The sequence below is a fragment of the Tursiops truncatus genome, chromosome 1 (genome assembly GCF_011762595.2).
Source record: "Tursiops truncatus isolate mTurTru1 chromosome 1, mTurTru1.mat.Y, whole genome shotgun sequence".
Classification (NCBI taxonomy): domain Eukaryota; kingdom Metazoa; phylum Chordata; class Mammalia; order Artiodactyla; family Delphinidae; genus Tursiops; species Tursiops truncatus.
The window spans coordinates 142,215,398-142,234,897 of record NC_047034.1 but is presented as its reverse complement, the minus strand read 5'-3'; the positions used below and the strand labels follow the sequence as shown (position 1 = coordinate 142,234,897).

Sequence of the window (19,500 nt, the reverse complement as noted above, 5' to 3'; positions counted from 1 at the left end):
TAGTAGTCAAAACAGTATGGTATTGGCATAAAAACAGACACATAGATCAATGGAACAGAACAGAAAGGCCAGAAATAAACCCATGTATAAATTGTCAATTATTTTATGACAAAGGAGCCAAGAATATACAAGGGGGAAAGAACAGTCTCTTCCAAAAATGGTGTTGGGAAAACTATACAGCTACATGCAAAAGAAAGAAACTTGGCCACTATCTTACACCATACACAAAAATTAACTAAAATTGGTTTCAAGACTTGAATTAAGATCTGAAAGCATAAAACTCCTAGTAGAAAACATAGGTAGTAAGCTCCTTATCATCAGTCTTGGCAATGATTTTTTTGGATCTGACACCAAAAGCAAAGACAGCAAAAGCAAAAATATACACACAGAAGAGTACATAAAATTAAAAGGCTGTTGCACAGTAAAGGGAACCATCAACAAAATGAAAAGGCAAGCTACCGAATGGGAGAAAATATTTGCAAATCATGTATCTGATAAGGGATTAATATTCAATATATAAATAACTCATACAACTCAATAGCAAAAGAAACAAACAATCTGATTAAAAAATGGGCAGGGATTCTGAATAGACATTTTCCCAAAGAACATATACAGGTGGCCAACAGGTACACCATGTTGTACTCAACATTACTAATTATCAGGAAAGGTACTCAACATTACTAATTATCAGGAAAATGCAAATTAAAACCATGAAATATCACCTCACACCTGTTAGAATGGCTATTATCAAGAAGACAAAAAATAACAAGTGTTGACGAGGATGTGGAGAAAAGGGAACCTTTCTGCACTGTTGGTAGAAATGTAAATTGGTGCAGCCACTATGGAAAACAGTATAGAGCTTCCTCAGAAAAATTAAAAATGGAACTACCATATGATCCAGAGATTCCACTTCTGGGTACTTACCTGAAGGAAACAAAAACACTAACTTGAAAAGATATATGCACCTCCATGTTCACTGCAGTATGATTTATAACATCTCAGACATATAAGCAACCTAAATGTCCATCAGTGAATAAACGGATAAAGAAAATGTGGTGTGTGTGTGTGTGTGTGTGTGTGTGTGTGTGTGTGTGTGTGTGTGTAATGGAATCTTATTCATTCATAGAAAAGAAGAAAGTCTTGCCATTTCTGACAACATGATGGACCGTTGAGAACATTATGCTAAGTGAAATAAGTCAGAGAAAAATACCACATAATCTTACTTATATGTGGAATCTAAAAAAAAAAAGAAAATCAAGCTCATAGATAAAGAGAAAAGATTGATGGTTGGCAGAGATCAGCGTGAGCGGGCTGGAGTGGCTGATTGAGAGGTGGGTAAAATGGATGAAGTTAGTTGAAAGGTACAGACTTCCTGTTATAAAATAATTAAGTCATGGGGGTGTAATGGACAGCATGGTGACTGCAGTTAATAATACTGTTTTGTATATTTGAAAGTTGCTAAGAGTAGATCTTAAAAATTCTCTTCACAAGAAAAAATTATAACTATGTGTGGTGATGGATGTTAACCAGACTTATTGTGGTGATCATTTTATAATATATACAAATATCAGATCATTAACATTGTACACCTGGAACTAATACAATGTTATATGTCAATGATATCGCAAAAAAAAAAAAAAAAAAAAAAAAAAAAAAAACCACCCTTTTGGGAGCAGAAAGCAACCAACTACAGAAAGCCATCTATGGTATTCTCAGCTATCCATTTAGTGCTCGAATCATTAACAGTTAACTCAATTAGCTCTTCTTCCTTAAAGTTACTTCTGGGTATTAGATCTTCTCTGACTTTTACACTTTCAGTGAAATTCTGATGTTTAAAAATACTGACTTTTGTTTTTGTTTTTAATCTCACATATAGATTTATACATAGCTATATCAGGGAAAACTCTCCTAACAAAACTATTGATACTATTCTTGCTAGCTTCAGGAAGTAGTCCAGATATATATTTAAAGAAGCCTAATAGTGAAAGATACTTTTAAAGGTTGGTCTGTTGTATATGTTTTGCTTTAGTTTTTGCACAAAGATACTGTTTTTATTCTCTATCTTGTGATGACTTACTCCTGTTTTAAAGAAAACATCAACAGAAGCCAGAATCTGTATCCTGTTTATCATTGTTAGTTCTGGAAAGAGAATGGGTATGACAATGGTGAGATTTTAAACAGATGAAAGGAAAAGGAGTTCAGTGCTTCAAACAGTAAGATAAAGACAAAACTTAGGACAAAAAAGTTACACATTCCATGGGGCAAACACAAAGCCAACAATTTCCTTTGGCAACACAAAAAGCTGCCTTGAGCCAATAAACCTACCCTCTCTGTGCTGTGGCAGTACTGTTTTTAAGTCTCAAATCAGAATCCTTAAAGGGTAAGCCTAAAAAGGCCCCTCTGGCATATGTTGCCCATGTTCCACTAGTACATTCTTACCATTACCAAAGAAATGAGAATGCTGTTCCTGACCTTGAAATCTGCCCTGATCTCCAACATTTGGGTTTTGACAATTACAGAGATATTGTTTAGATACAAATTAATCAGAGTGGTTAGGCTGGAAAGGGGTAATTCTTGCACCTACGATAGAGGATTCTAAGTAAATTAGTGTTGAATGGATGAACGAACAAATGAATGAAACCACAAATAGATCAAGAGCTAAGTATAATAAACTCTTGATAATCAGAGGTTTTGAGATTATTCACGGCTAAAAAAACTAGTGCATATGAAAAAACTGACTCCATTTACATGTTAGAAAGCATCTATTGTTTGGAACCAAGCTGTAATCAAAAACAGATGCTAAAATGTGGCCACTGTCATATAGTGCTATTTGCTTTTCTCCTCATCCCTTCTTTGCAAATAGCCCCTCACTAGAGCAAAGCACCTCTCTGTCCCCAGGACGTAGCCCAGTGCTATATTCTTCATAGATGCTCAGTAAACACTTATAAAACCAAACTAATACCATTAATAAAAATGTCTATGAATAAATCTATATGGAGATAGTTCTGTCAAAACAGAGGCTCATACATAATTTATACTTCCTGGTTAGAGACAGAACAATTAGCAATAAAAAGGTTAGCCCATTCTGAGCCATTGAAGAATGACTCAGAGTATGAATATGCTTTGGGCTTGGTTTTATTTAATAAAAGCTTTATGTAATATAGGCATCTCTGGTTGCACTAATACAATGGTATCATTGAAATGACGGACGTAACTGAACCAAAGATAAGTTTAAATAAATTCAGGCCTAGGAAGCCATCCTTCAAACGTGTTCACAATTTAATTTTAACTGTATGCTTAAGTCTTATTTGAAATTTTTTATAAAGTAAAGCCAAATTCACAATTACAAGGGACAGTGTTTCTTATCACTTACTCAGCAGATACCAAATCATGATCTGTGCATAGTCTAAAAGAAGTTTTTAAACTTAGAAAAGCTTTTCTTAGGAACTCTACTTATGACCTGAAAGATAACTTTCATAAGACACTCTAAAAACAAAAACAAAGAGAAATCTTTTATCTCTTGCAGTTAAATTTCAATAAAAAATTTCGATTATACGGAGTCTTAGATTTTTCCTGTAACCCTGATATTAAGTTTTGTGCTCAGTATTAAACGAATTAAAGTCAATTTCCTTACCAATAAATTATGAGGAACACAAATTAAAATGAAAGAATGAACTGGGAATATGCATGCAAATATTGTGCATTCATATTATTATACAGCATAATCTGTAAATCGAGTACTAATGAGACTCAAGATTTAAATGGCTGAAGAATGTGTTTAGTGAATTATTGTCAATCAATGCCTCTATTCCAGGATAAATGTAATCTTGAATGGCAACACACCTATTATTACAAATTCCTAACTAAGTACAGTACTTCATTATTTCAAAATGTCAGTGTCAATTTATAAAGTAACAGATAAACACCATTCTACCATACACCCGATTACCTTTCCCTCAGAGTAAATGAAACACTACTAAGAAAAATTACAAACAACATTTTTACAGCAATAAAAGGAATCTACTGAGTATTAAAACTCTAGGTATAGTGCTCAGAATTTTCATATTTGTTAATGTGGATACATCAGGTTTTATATCATTGTAATCAAGTATTATTTTTTCAAGTCATATTATTTCATGTAAATTCTTTCAACTATTCATTTATTCAATCACTTACAAACATTTTTTGAGTGCCTACGTTGTCCTAGGTACACTGTTAGAAGACAGAGTTACAAACATGAATACGATACAACCCTTGCTCTTTAACTCACAGTCTAGTAGAAGACAGAGACAAGTAAATAAAGTTAAATACAACAGTACAAGGTTAAATGGAAATTGTTTATGTTTTCCCATTTGTAAAGTTTGTAAAGTTTTCCCATTTGTAAAGTTGTAGCTAAAGAGTATTGTATTGAAAACACTCATTATACGCGGAAACTTTTCATCATTGCTCAGAAATCAAACTCTCCTTTATTTGTTCTATGTAAATCTTTCTTTAAAAATTAAAAACAAAGAGAAAATTAAAAAGAATAATTTGATGGATATACAAACTTAGCATCTCAAATTAATAAATGATAAGATTTGTTTCATATTTTATCTTGAGACTGTTTTCCAAATCCAGAAATTTCTTGACTGATAAAGCACTAATAATTACTTGAGATTATTATAGATCCTACTAGCTGTGTGACCCTTGGGTAAATTAACTTAAACTTTTTGATCCTCAGTTTTCTCATCTGAAAAGTAGAGATGACAATACCAATCTGTGTTGGATTATGTTCCATTTGCCCCTCAGTATCCATGCTCTACCTAGCTTTTTGCCCAGGGAGGTTCACTTGCCTGCCTTTCAGTTCCTAGTTGGGTTAGGTCAATAGGAGGTACTAGCAGGAGATCAGAGTATAAAAGGAAAGGGAAGCTATTCCTTAGTTTCTTCCTTACCAGTTCACCAAGGGTTGGCTATATCTCTCTAATAGAAGTGATCCTCTTCATATACCACCTTCTCCTAGGCCTTTAGGCCTAAGGGTAGTAATGGCTTCCTTTAGCCCTAGAGTGTACTATCCATTGTTGACTCCCATAAACTCTGCCCATATCTTCATAAATAGTTCCCTTATTAAACTCTTTTCAAACAACCCAGTTTGAAAGTATCATCTGTTTCTAGCCAGAACTCTGACTCATATGCAGCCTCAAGGGATTGTTTTGAGGATCACATGAGATGATAAATGTAAAGTGCTTTGCGTAGTGCCTAGTACATTACAGATATTCAGTAAGTGTTGACTACTATTGTCATTATGAATATTGCTGTTATTATTATTCTATTTGAGGTTCCATGCTCATCTCATCTATACCATCTAAATACGTTCGGGAGACTGCTAAATTCAGAATTCTGGTGATCTTTTTACTAATTCTCACAGTGCTTCAAAAATATGTTCAAGTGTAAAATGTGTTTATTGCTAATCAATCTCAATACTTAAAAAGAGTAAGAGGACCTTAAAAGTGAGTGAAAAACCCATATAATAGATGGGATTTCCTGAACTGTAGTTTCTTCTGTAAACATGCTTCAGAATTCGTTTCCTGTAAATTGACCTCCTGCCATCAAATCTAGCAAAGTATAAATGTCCATAAAGTTAAACAAATTGTTGGGTCTTGGGTCATGAAAAGAATGGACTGAAAGGTAAATTCAGTGGCATAAAAACCCTTCGTTCATGTGGAAACACATCTTCATCAATGCCTTATTTATCCATCATGACATAGGCAAGCATCACCATTTGACAAATCATCTCAACAAAATCCTATTAAAGGTCTACTTAACCTTTCACCTTACCTCATCCTTTATATCCTCCTGTTGCTGGGCCGTGAAGATCTCCATTGCAGCCATGAGTCTCATCATTAACTCATCCACTGTTGTGTTACCTAGCAACACATGGAGATAGCCAAACTTCACATTAAAATCATTATAAAATGGAAAGTCATTCTAGAATTAATCAGTAAGGAATAACTACAGTCTAAAAAAATTACAGACTGGCATGCTAATAAAAACTTTCATGTTTTCACTGAAAAGTTTCATATTTTCAGAAAGAGAACAAAGCAGTATATTGGCAATTAAAATTTCAGAATACTTAGATTTGAGGGAACAGTCTCTTACTTAATAAGAAGGACTTTCAGCACTACAAGAAGAATATCCAAGTCATGAGGATCAAAGTATCTTTCAAGTTAGGAAAACATATCTACTTAATAATGCTAGCAACAACTACCATTTGTTTATATGCCAAACAAATTACATTAAGTGATTAGGTTTATAGATATAAAATCTCATTTAATCTGTACAACAATTCTATGAAGGTGTTATTATGATTTTGATTGTAACGAGAAGGAAAATGAGGCTTAGAGAGCTCAAGTAACCTGACTAACCAACGTCAAGTTGGTTAAGTTATAGGGCCAGGATTTGAAACCACATGAGTCTGACTCAGAAGCCTGTCTCCTTTGCCATCTTAGCATACTGTTTACTTAGAATTATCTCCTATCACTAAAAATTCTTTGGTGAAACAAGCAGTAATTCAATTTCTGAAAAAAAAAAAAATTTTTTTTTCCCAACTGATATTTTTCCCTTTCAGCTGCTTTCAAATGACTATGCTATAATCTTTATGGAGAAGGTATTGTAATGTTTGATTTTCTTGAATGCTATTTTATCCCTGTCCAAGTTTGTAACAAACATATAGCAAATATATGCCATTTCTTGCAGGCATTAAGTTCTGTTATTTGCTTTGGATGCATCTACAAGAGAGAAGGAAACTCATGAAGATACATAAAAATATAGCAATTTTTCTCTTCTTTCAAACCTACAGGCAAAAGAGCCTGTCTTCTCCAGGGCCTGAGAAGGTGTCTTCTTGTCCCATTAATGGAATGGCCACCAACGAGACAACAAATAGTAAGCATCCTTGCTTGTATTCTTCCAGAGTAGGGTTTGACTAACATAATCTTTCAATGGTCCTTTCCCAGTTTCCTTTATGACCACTGGCAACATGCAGTTAGGGAGCAGCTGCGGTCCTTAGCCAAAGAAATAATCTAATTTGGTCACATCAGCACTACTCTCTCAATAAATGAGCTAGAGAACAAGTATTATCTTGGTGTGATATCATGTTACCAAGAAAGCAGAACTGGTTTTGTAGTCAGAGTTCTAACCCTAGTTCTGCTACTTATAACTACATGATCTGGTACCTAGAAATTGCCTAGCACATGACAAGGGCTTAATAAATATTCACTTAGTAAACAAATGAATAAGAGAAGAGGGAGTGACTTTAGCTCTCTAACGATCAATTTCCTTATCTGCAAAATGAAGATAACACTTCCTCTGTAGGGTTCTTAGAAGGATCAGAGATAATGTAAAGTGCCTTGTACATAGCACACACACAATCACTGACAGTTATTATTAACAGATATAACAAATGGCAAAAAGTTTAATAAGAGAACCTTCAACGTAGATTTTGTTACCAGGCAAATCTTTGGGTTTCCATTTCTTATTTGTAAACTGTAGTGACTAACAACGAGTATGGGGCATGAATACTTTGTGGAGGGTACTAGAATCATCAATGGGGAAATAGTATAATTTTACAGGTACTACACACTGGTCATTAATTTTCAGGCTTAAAGCCACTGCTTATCAACTATGCTTCAGCCCTAACTATACAGGCTCATTGCCAAACTGTACTTGAAGGTATTTTATACCTAAGCCCTTAATGATCCAAGGTGGAGAAAGGTTCCAGTTAATGCAGTTCAGGGAAAATTTATTTTTTATAGCCTATTGCAACAGAACCTCTTTATACTCTTAAAAACTATTGAGATCCCTGAAGAATTTTTATGTGGGTTATGGTTACCAACATTTACTGTGTTAGAAATTAAAACTGAAATTTCTAAAACATATTTATCAATTCATTTAAAAGTAACAATAATAAACCCATAATTTGGGGCTTCCCTGGTGGTGCAGTGGTTGAGAATCTGCCTGCTAATGCAGGGGACACGGGTTTGAGCCCTGGTCTGGGAGGATTCCATATGCCATGGAGTGGCTAGGCCTGTGAGCCACAACTACTGAGCCTGTGCATCTGGAGCCTGTGCTCTGCAACAAGAGAGGCCGCGATAGTGAGAGGACTGCGCACCGCGATGAAGAGTGGCCCCCGCTTGCCACAACTAGAGAAAGCCCTCGCACAGAAACGAAGACCCAATACAGCAAAAATAAATAAATAAATTACTAAACTCCTACCCCAACATCAAAAAAAAAAAAACACCCATAATTTGTTAATATAAATATCACATTTATGAAAAATAACTATATGTTCCAAACGAAAAAGTTCAGTGAGAAGAATGTAATTTTTTTTAACATTTTTGCAAATTTCTTTCTTTCTTTCTTTCTTTTTTTTTTGCGGCACGCGGGCCTCTCACTGCTGTGGCCTCTCCCGTTGCAGAGCACAGGCTCCGGACGTGCAGGCTCAGCGGCCATGGCTCACGGGCCCAGCCGCTCCGCGGCATGTGGGATCTTCCCGGACCGGGGCACGAACCTGTGTCCGCTGCATCGGCAGGCGGACTCTCAACCACTGCGCCACCAGGGAAGCCCTGCAAATTTCTTTAATGTCTGGTTTAATAAAATGCAACTGGATTCTCATATCTATATCTACATTAAACCAGCTATAATGTGTTGTCTTGGTTGAAATTTATGAAGCAATTATGGCCTCACACAGATATATAGTTGGAAAAAGGAGGAGTATTTTAATAGATAATTGTAGATATTTTTCCTTAATACACCCAAACTGACAAGTGGAATTTTTTTCAAGGTTAGGTATGTGAGGAATTTGAAACCGTTATCAATGAACTTATTGTACTTTGTTATATTAAAATCCACTGGTCTATTTTGCCCTTTGAATGGATCTTTTACTCATGCATGAGTTTATAACATTATGCATTGGTCATTTGGAAAATATTGGTTCACGGAGTCATGCATTTCTTCTGAATGTTGACACATCTAATTTTATGATATAAAAAAAATCACATTTATTATCATCACCATTGACATCACCAGAAAAGTATTTAAGCTGTCAATCTTAAATGGAGGATATAACTTTTTGCTTAAAAACTCAAATTTTATCATTGGCAACAAATGTTGTCAGTTCTTTTTCTTGAAGTAACAGACTCACTTTGTTCATCCTGGAGAAATGTCTGCCCATTGTGTCACACAAACTATAAAGATGGTTAAAAATTAATAAAATAATAATTTAAAAAAATGCACATACATGGAGGTGAAAAATATGACTACCAGTACAGTTCTGTGTCATGGCCTTGATTTGTGCTAAGATGCCAGCAGTTTTACACAGCACTGATTTTGTGCCACTTAGTACAAATGTCAATACAGTAAAAAAAAAGCAAAAAAAAGAGTCTATCAAAAATAGACCTTGTAGATTCCCTAAAAGGATCTAGGGGACCTCTAGGGCCCATGGACCATGCTTTGAGAACCACTACTGACTGTAATATTGCTGGAAATATTACAGCAAACAGGAATGAAATATTATCTTAATTAATATGAAATTAATATGATTAATTAATATGAAAACAGGAATGAAATATTATCTTCATTATCTATTTACTTTATGCATTTTGTTCCCGCAGCAGGTCTTCTTTAACATTGTTTGTGAAAGTGAATGCTCTAGCTATAGAGAAAACATAAAATAGCAGAGGTTTTGTTTTATTTGCGTTTTAAAGGCACTTGAATTTATACCCCTTCCTCCATTACATTATCTGCTACAGAACTTGTGACTTAAATAGGGGCAGAAATTAAGTATCTCAGACACAAGCTTTAGCTTCGAGCATCTGAAACATCCTTTTCCCTGTGGCATAGAAAAGATACTGTTTTCAATGTAAGCTTTGCCATGTATAAAGGAATTTTTTATACTAATCCTTAGGATACATTAGTAACATAAAAAATATCACTCATTTTTTTGGTAAAGAATGTGTGCACTGTGATTAAATTGACAGGCATCCTATAGCTTCACACCTCAGGGTTGCATTCTAGACGTGGATTCACACAAATGAGGAGAAACGACTGCCACTGTGAACTGTTCAAATCACAATATCCAGTCACTGGTTTTTCCAGATAACTAAAGATAAGGATTTCCTTCAACCAATCAACATTACAGCAAGAAATATGTGTGTGTGTGTGTGTGTGTGTGTGTGTGTGTGTGTGTGTGTGTGTATGAATGAAATATCATATTTGATGACTGATTATGGCTTAATTTCTAGTTTAGAAAATTTAGCAATTCTGAATATTTAACATGATTATCCTATGTCCCAAGGGCTGTGCGGTTTTATTAAGATGTTTCTGTTGGATTTTCATGAAGCATATTTCATAGCACCTATACTTTTTTTTTTTTTTTTTTTTTTTTGCGGTACGCGGGCCTCTCACTGTCGCGGCCTCTCCCATTGCGGAGCACAGGCTCCGGACGCGCAGGCCCAGCGGCCACGGCCCACGGGCCCAGCCGCTCCGCGGCACGCGGGATCCTCCCAGACCGGGGCACGAACGCGCGCCCCCTGCATCGGCGGGCGGACTCCCAACCACTGCGCCACCAGGGAAGCCCGCACCTATACTTTTTGAAGATATTCTTTTTCCGGGTGTTCTATATTTTAAAATGCAAAGATATTCACTAATACAGAGAATTACTTTCAGCCTTGATGGTAAATATTACAAGGTTATCACATACATAAGGAGACACTCTACTTCCCTTGTGATATGTACTTTACCTTGTATCACATTTAACACTTCATTAGATGATCGCTTTCCCATAATAATCAGAAAAAGTGGAAACTGATCTGTTTTTTGAGTCCGAATGGTTTGTGCAACAACGCTGCCAAAGTGTCTATTGCACATTGTCAGAAATCTAAAATGATACAAAATCCAAAGTTAGTTTCATTTCAGAGTTTAATAAATTTATCACTACGCTAAGAAAAATTCATTGTGTTTTATTAGCTATATTAAAATTAGACAGTCTGATATCAATATGTAAACTATTACTGTATTAAGTTTTCAACTACATCATAAATGGTATAGAAATGATTATCCTACAGAAAAGCAGGCCACACACCCTATATTACCCTAAACTATGAGAAAAACAAACAAAATGAATTTTAAGAGGAAAAATTTCTTAAAGAGGACAAATATCGGGTGGTAAAAGTTAAATTAACCGGCATCAACCTAGTCTAAACAGGATCTAGCAACATTTCAACAAGTCCTTAGAATCAAGAATTGTACTTTAGAATTGTGTTTTCTCCAGTAGTAGGAGGTCTTCTAGTTTCATACTTGGTATGGGATAAAAATAATAATTCTAAGCTTTTGACCAAAAAAAGCTCAGAGATATTAGCATACTGAAGTCTAGCATTAGTATTCTTAACACGATCTGGAATAAATGAAAAAACTGATAAAGCTTTTCTCTTCTATTAGAGGACTGTTTGAAATTAGCATTTCTTTCAAGAGAAAAGGGTAGCTTATGATATGTTTTCAGATCTGATGGTAAAAAGTAAATGTCATAATAATAATGAATTATGAAAGACCAAATGCAAATATAGAATGCTTTAATAAGATCCAATTTAATAAAGTCTGTAAAAATAATGGACTTTTAATAACACAGGTCACAAAAGGCAAAACAGTGGAAATTCTGGGGACTAGCCACTGGTACTGGCTTATTAATTCTTAATTATGTTCATGAAAGGCAACTTAAATCGTGTGTTTTCTTATGCCTTATGATAATATTTTAGGTAACAACTCCTCTGAAATGTATGTTCTAGCTGATGAGCAAAGTCTTGTCATCACATGCATTAGAAGGTAAATCTATTTGAAAAGACAAACGGCATTAAAATGTCATGTGCTCAGATTCATTTGATATCCATATTCAAAACAGAATCAAACCTCTTAATTTTTAAAGCCAGTATATTTCTTGTCCATAGAAATTCATCCCAGAAGTTTAGGCTGAATCCTCCACAAAACCTGTGCGGTGACTACACACAGGGCCACTAGAACTGTTGGCAAGAGTGTCAAGACAAGTTAGCACCACTGCAATAAGTTCATTGGGAGGCAGGTTCATATACACATTTAGAGCAGCAATAACCGGACCCCATGGCAATCTGAAATGACAAGGCCTTTAAAAAACCAATTGTTGGCCATGAAATATCAGTGCCCCCATGAAAATTCAGATCTTCACATTCCACAACTATTATGGGATAAAAGGTGCTCAAGCAGCCTAAGTCTCCATACCAAATTTCACACCCATATAGCTTTAATTCATCAATGGAGATGTGTAGATCGGGAGACTAGAAAGTTAGGATCTCATTTTTCCTTCTGCTTCTTACTAAAATATTTGAAGTCAGTCTTGACCCTGATCTGATCATTGGCAACCTCTAAAATTAAAGATGTCAAAAAACAGTTGGAATGCCATTTCCTACAAAAGGGAGAAAATAAGTCCTTGTTGCTTTCACATCAATGGATTAAGTGGATACCACACAGTAGATGGCCATCACAGCACTAGCCTCACAAGTGATATTAAATACTAGCCAAAGAGAAGACCCCCAAAAAAGGAAGGAAGGAAAGAAGTCAGGAAGGAAGGAAGAAAAGAAGGGAGGCAAGCAGGCAGGTTGGCTTAGTGCTTTTAAGAATTTGATTTCAAGACAATTTTGTCTGGCAACTGTGTACATCCCAAATCCCCTTTCTGTGAAAATGAGCTAGAAGAGAAAATAATTATGAAAATGTGGGTATCTTATTTGGTTTAAATTAATATATAACATAAATTTCAAAACTACACGAAACATATTCAAGGGAGGTACAGCTTTCAACATCACATTAACCATTAAGCCATTCAATTACTATAAAAAGCACAGTGATCAGTTTTCTACCAGGTATTAGCAAATCATTCTAATATTTAAGAAGCAGTTGAGAAATATAAAGGGATCACACAGCCGGCTGATGTTTTCTAGTGGCCTTAACTAACAATCTGTTCTAATCGAAGAGAGACTTTGTTAAAAGTTTAATTAATTTGATTAATCTCCTATGATCATGTTTACTTTGAGATTTTCAAATTGCAATCATCGACAGCCTGTAAGGCCAATGGACAGCCCCAAATTAAAAAATTCCTACTTGTCAGTTCCTTCCATTATAATTTACAAGAACTTCACAACACAAATATCAAATCTTTCTCATGGCTGGGAGGTTCTGCTTTTTCCTCTCAAGATCATTCACAACACAAAGTTACCATTCGCAGCACACTACCAGCAGCAAAAATCCAGTTCAAAACATTAGAGCAAAATCAAACATGGGAAAAACAAGTTGTTTTAAGAGAACAAATGTGGTTCTCATATTTGTGGTATTTCTTCCTTGTGAAGATATAAAAGTGTGCCAGTGCATCTAGTGGCAGCACCAAACTTGTCAATCGAACTGCATGTGGTGTTCATCAGAGTCAGGTGTCATGAAGGGAGAAATGATTTCCACAGCAATTGCATTCCTGCAACTCACTGGTCCCTGGAGGGGTGGGTGGGTAGGTCGTGGTGGAGGTGGTGGGGAGAAGGAGCGGGAAGCCTCACACTCTAGCCTTGGTAAAGCAACAAGATATAGGGAATTCCCTGGAGGTACAATGGTTAGGACGCTGTGTTGCCACTGAAGGGGGTGTGGGTTCAATCCCTGGTAGGGGAGCTAAGACTCTGCATGCCGTCCGGCGTGCCCAAAAGGAAAGAAAAGAAAAAACATAATTAGTAGCTTATATTCACCAATTCTTGCTATTAGAAGGCTAAAATTGGAAAGATAAGATAAAGTGGTTTTAATCTAAAGTTTGGGGAGAAAAATAAACAGAACATCTGATGGCTAGCGTATATTAATCATTAGTAAAATTTTCAGTCTCTGAAGCAGAGATCATTTCTATCTTGCTAATGGAAACGAGGATTACTAATAAATCAGATATACGAAAAAGTAATCTCATTTTAATTCAAAACAGGATATAGTTTAGTTCTTTCAATCAAACTCATAATTACGTAAGTCAGTGACTTTTACTAAACTGTACTTCAACATAAAATACATACTAAAAGAAACACAGCAAGGGGCTTCCCTGGTGGCGCAGTGGTTGAGAGTCCGCCTGCCGATGCAGGGGACACGGGTTCGAGCCCTGGCCTGGGAGGATCCCCCATGCCGTGGAGCAACTAGGCCCGTGAGCCACAACTACTGAGCCTGCGTGTCTGGAGCCTGTGCTCCGCAACAAGAGAGGCCACGATGGTGAGAGGCCCGCGCACCGCGATGAAGAGTGGCCCCCCCGCTTGCCACAACTAGAGAAAGCCCTCACACAGAAACGAAGACGCAACACAGCAAAAATAAATAAATTAAATAATAAACTCCTACCCCCAACATCTTCTTTTAAAAAAAAAAAAGAAACACAGCAATTTAGGGGGAGGGTGATGAAATTCCACAAACACTTACTGCCTACCTACTGTATACCAGGTAATGTAAAGAGGCACGTTTGATAAAAAATGGAGGCTACAAAACTGCTAAGCCTCTGTGTGAGGCTTCCTGATTATGCATTTCAATGTGACTTCCATAAGTTTAAAGGAACCTCATATATAAACTGGAAATAACACATCTTTAAAATACCTATATTCTTGTAAGTCACAGAAAGTACTCAGAATTGTGCTTAGAATATGGTAGGCCCTTAAAATTGGTAGCTATTTAATCATTATTAAATGCATCACGATATTTCACATTTTTATCATAATTATTTTCAGGATTAAAATGGTAACTTATACCTATGGGCCAACACTGAAAGATTTTTTGCATAGTAAGACACAGCATGAAAGAATTGTTGACTAGACAAATACAGTCATTGATTTTATTTTCATTCAGAGAATGAAAGGGTAGGTATTGATATTTGAGAAATAAGTAAGTACAATTATAAATGCTGCAATTTATGTTTAGTAATGTTAACTAATTTAAAACCAAGAATCAGTATCACAATTCCTGGCTGCTTACCCTTGAATCATTAAACACATTAAATGTCTTTCTGATAATGTGTGAACCATTTGTCCAAAATGAAAGGTCATTGAGCAGAAGAAATTCACATTCAACAGTACTATAGGACTTTTCCAATATGGGTTGCCAAGTGTTTTTTGGTTGTTGTTGTTTGTTTTTTATACTACTTCTTTTGAAGTCACTTTGATTTAAGGAGGCTCTTCTCTTTAAAGCAAACCAAGCTTGCAGTTTTTGCTATAGTAATAAGCCTCATTACTTATACATATTCATTCATGTGTTTAGAGTTGGTTAAAAAACATTTATGTACAACAGTAGAATAACCAGAACACAAAATAGAGAAAGGACCTTAGAGATCATACCTATCTAGCCAACACACAATTCTCCTTTCTTCTTCTTTTCCTTTTAATAGGGAAGTTAAAGCCAAGGTCCTTTAACGTGTGAAGTAAGACTTATCAAGGTGCTAGCATTGTCAAGCATACCAAAACCAGCCAAAGGCTTTTGTCTCCTTCCACAACATCATTTCCACAAGTCTGCATGCCTATCCATTGTTCAGCTCATTCCCTGAGATGATCTTCAGCACCGCTGGCATATGTGCCTTTGTCCTTTAAGGGTGGCTTTGATTTTTTGAAATAGTCCTAAGTCTTTGGTTCAAAATGAGTTAGGTAAACAAGCTGGAAGACACTGACTATAATGGCAGTGATTTGCAAGCTTTAATGGCCTAGGAATCACCTACGAAGTTTATTCAAAAGGCAAGTTCCTCAGCCCCATCCCCCAGAGATTCTGATTCAACAGATGTGGGGTAAGGCCCAGGAAACTCCCTTTTTAATAAGCTCCCAACCCCATCCAAGGTGATTCTGATATAAGTGGTTAATGGAACACACTTTGAGAAATACCGCTTTTAGGACGCAGGACTGCTTTCCTTGAAAGGCTTTAAGCTCTCTCTGAAGGTAGATTTTAAAGAAGTTGTTCCCTAAATGTTTTGGGCAATGGCATATTCACTGGACCAAGTGTCTAGTCTCCTGAGGTGATGACCACATTGAAGATGATAATTCTCACTTGCTTCATTTGTATAGGTGAGCTGCAATTCGATGTGACACAAAATTACAGTCTGTGAGCTCCGGGTGATGGAGGAAAAACAAGGCCGGGTGGGGGGTGGTTTGCAATATTAAACAGAGAAGTCAGGTCTCACTGAGAAGTTGATATTTGATCAAGGATTCAAAAGAGGTGAAGGAGGAAGCGGAACACATGTCTCTAGGAAGAGAATTCCAGGCAGAGAGAACAGCAAAAACAAAGACCTTAAAGTTGGAGAGTATCTAGCATATTTGAAAGGTGACAAGAAGGTTAGTATAGCTGAAGCAGAGTAAAGCATAAAAGACACAATTGATAATTTCGACTATTTTCACACGGTAACAAACACCATAACTCGGCCAAAAGATAAATGATGAACAGGGGAAAAAACTCTGAATTTCGAACTACAGAAAAAGGGCTAATTTCCTTAATATATAAAGAACTCTTAACAAACAATTAGGAAAAGATCCACAAATAATATATAAAGACAGCTTCAAGAAATGGAAATAGTAATGGCTCATGAACATGTGAAAAAATACTCAAAATAGCTCATAATGAGTAAGTCCTAATTAAAGGTACACTAAGAAACCATTTTTCATCTGTCAGATTAGTAAAGACAAAAAAATTTTGGTAACACCTTGCATTGGCAAGGTTACAGGGAAACAGGCACTACTGTACACTGTTAGTAGGAGTGAAATTGGTACCAACTCCTTTGTGGGCAATTTGCCAGTGTCTATTAAAATTAAATATGCACAAACTCTTAATCTAGCACTCCTACAACTGGGAATTTAATCTACAGATGTAGTTTCAGATGGAAACATATGTGCATAGTTATTTACTGTAAGCTTGTAATAGCAGAATATTGGGCATAACCCAAATGTCAACCACTAGGATCTAGTTAAATAAATTATAGTACCTTATAGAATTCAAAGGAATACTATGTAGCCATAAAATAGAAAGGGTTCTTTATGAACTGATATGAACTATCTTTTAAGATATAATGTTAGTGGGAAAAGCAGGGTGTTAAATAATGCTTACCATTTGTGTAAAACTGGGGAAAAATAATTATATATTTGTTTGCTTACATATAAAATAATCTCTGGATGGACAAATAAGAAACTTAAAACATTACCTCTAGAAAAGGTAACTTAGAAACAAGGATAAGTAGGAGACTTTTCATTACATACCTTTCTACAACTTTTGAGTTTTGATTAAAGTGAATGTATTGCCCAATCAATAAATAATTTGAAAGTAAGATAGTAACTCTCTTATAAAAATAAAGAAAAACTGCATGAAATCCCAAACTTTTAACACAATGTTAATCACATTTGTCTATTTCTTATCAGTCTTTTTGCTCAAATATATCTTTTCCTTTTTGTGGTAATCAGTGTTTAGTTGGATACAGTTTTTTAGCCTTCTATACGATAGTAATGAACCAGCATGTTAAATGGTTGAATAATATTCCATTGTATAGATGTATAAGCTGTTATATTCATAGCTATTCACCTACAGCTACATTTTTCTTTCTAGTTTTTTTTTATCATTATAAAAAATACTTACATAAATTCTTAAAGTATTTCCTTAGGGAAAAAACCTGTCTGTGAAGTGGAATTATAGGGTAAAAAGGTATAGAATCATTTAATGATTAGTGGTTCATATTGCCAAATTGTTTTCTAAAAGGATAGTATAATGCCTCTCCGTGCAAATGCAAATATTGTATCCATGTTAGAGAACACAGCCAAACTAAAGGCAAATTTAAGAAAACACAGGATGACACTTTGGGAAGATTTAATCTGAAAAGCATCTCTCACCTGTCTGTGGTTTAAGACTACCCAGTAACAGTAAACTGCTAAATTGTCTTAATAGACTAGTAGTCAGAGTTAAAAAGAAAACACAAATATCTCCTTGTTGTCATCTATAAATCACTCTAGTGGAAAGGCTTTGAGGCACTGACAGTTTAATGACAGGGCTGTAACTACTCTATAGGGACTGATTTATACTAATTCTTTTGGAGGGACAATAATCATAAATAAATAGATAATTGGCTGCCTTCTCACCAAGAGTAAGAACATAAACATGTAAGTACCCCATTTTATTTTAAGTTGGGAGAGATAACAGAGAACATTGAACCCAATGTCTTATCAAATGCAGAAATTCTTTCTCTAGCAATGTAAAGAGAAGATTCATTTTCCAGGGGCTATACAAGAGGGCAAATTTATGTTAAATGCCAGATAATATTTCTTCTGTGTTCTGCCTTTTACCAATTGATCGTTATTTATGAGGGTCTATGAAATATACAACAAGGTGAGACATGGTTTGTGTCCTTAAGACACTAAGAATATTTAGGGTTATAGCCTCAAACAGGAAACATAATCTGATATATAACTGGGGGCTAGATTTATTGGTTCAGATTAAGTGCTGGAAAAAATCAGAGAACGGAATGGGAGTTTAGAAATCAGGGAGAACTTTCTGTTCCCAGAAAGTGCTCCTGGACTGCTATTAGGAGAATTATCTCTTATTCATCTCTGCATTCCTAGCACCTACTGCCAAACAGTATGTATTTGTTACATGAAAGGGCCAGTTCTTGCTTTAGTAACCTTTATCTCCACCATGACAATGTTGACCATACAACCTTCCTTTTCCTCTTCCAACTACTTTGCTGAAATCAGTTTAACTAGGACAGTTAGTTGGTATGAATTATCATGGTCTCCCAGGCCTCTTTCACTATGCTTCTACCTTGATAGGTCACTTGGTCCCATTTCAAAATAGCAGGTATTGTCCACAAGTTCATACTCTAAGCTCCCCTCCTGACTTTTAGCATACTGCAGTTTTTACATCATTTCATCTTGTCACCACCCACTGACTGAAAATGTGACTTAGAAGAGGTGTAAAGTATCCAAATATTAACATATTAGAGAAAGTAGGAATTACTGCAAGCAGCATAATATTGTGGGAAGAACAAAGACTTTGGAGTCAAAGAAACCTGATTTTGTCACTGATTAGTTGTTTCTTTTTTTTTTCTTTTTTTTGCGGTACGCGGGCCTCTCACTGTTGTGGCCTCCCCCGTTGCGGAGCACAGGCTCCAGACGCGCAGGCTCAGTGGCCATGGCTCACGGGCCCAGCCGCTCCGTGGCATGTGGGATCTTCCCGGACCGGGGCACAACCCGTGTCCCCTGCATCGGCAGGCGGACTCTCAACCACTGCGCCACCAGGGAAGCCCACTAGTTGTTTCTTTGGATAACTTAATCTTTCTGAGCCTTAGTTTTCTCACATATAAAGTGAAGGTAATGATACCTACTTTTGGAATTGGTCTGTGGATTAATCAATACCTCTTCTTCCTTCCTTTTATATGCTTCAGAGTCAAAATTGGCTTTTCTTTTATCTCCCCTTCCCCCAAATTATGGA

General features: G+C 36.0%; 1 protein-coding gene across 8 annotated transcripts in view; it reads right to left on the bottom strand.

Moving 5' to 3' along the window:
• Nucleotides 1-19,500, bottom strand: part of FAF1 (Fas associated factor 1) — a 494,094-nt gene that overhangs the window by 80,542 nt on the left and 394,052 nt on the right. For all 8 annotated transcript variants that reach the window (XM_073789929.1, XM_019937835.3, XM_073789930.1 and 5 more), the window contains 2 exons: nucleotides 10,773-10,909; nucleotides 5,815-5,903 (listed from right to left, as the gene is read on the bottom strand). In XM_073789929.1, coding sequence (XP_073646030.1) covers nucleotides 5,815-5,903; nucleotides 10,773-10,909 — 226 coding nt within the window. The remainder of the gene's footprint in view (nucleotides 1-5,814; nucleotides 5,904-10,772; nucleotides 10,910-19,500) is intronic.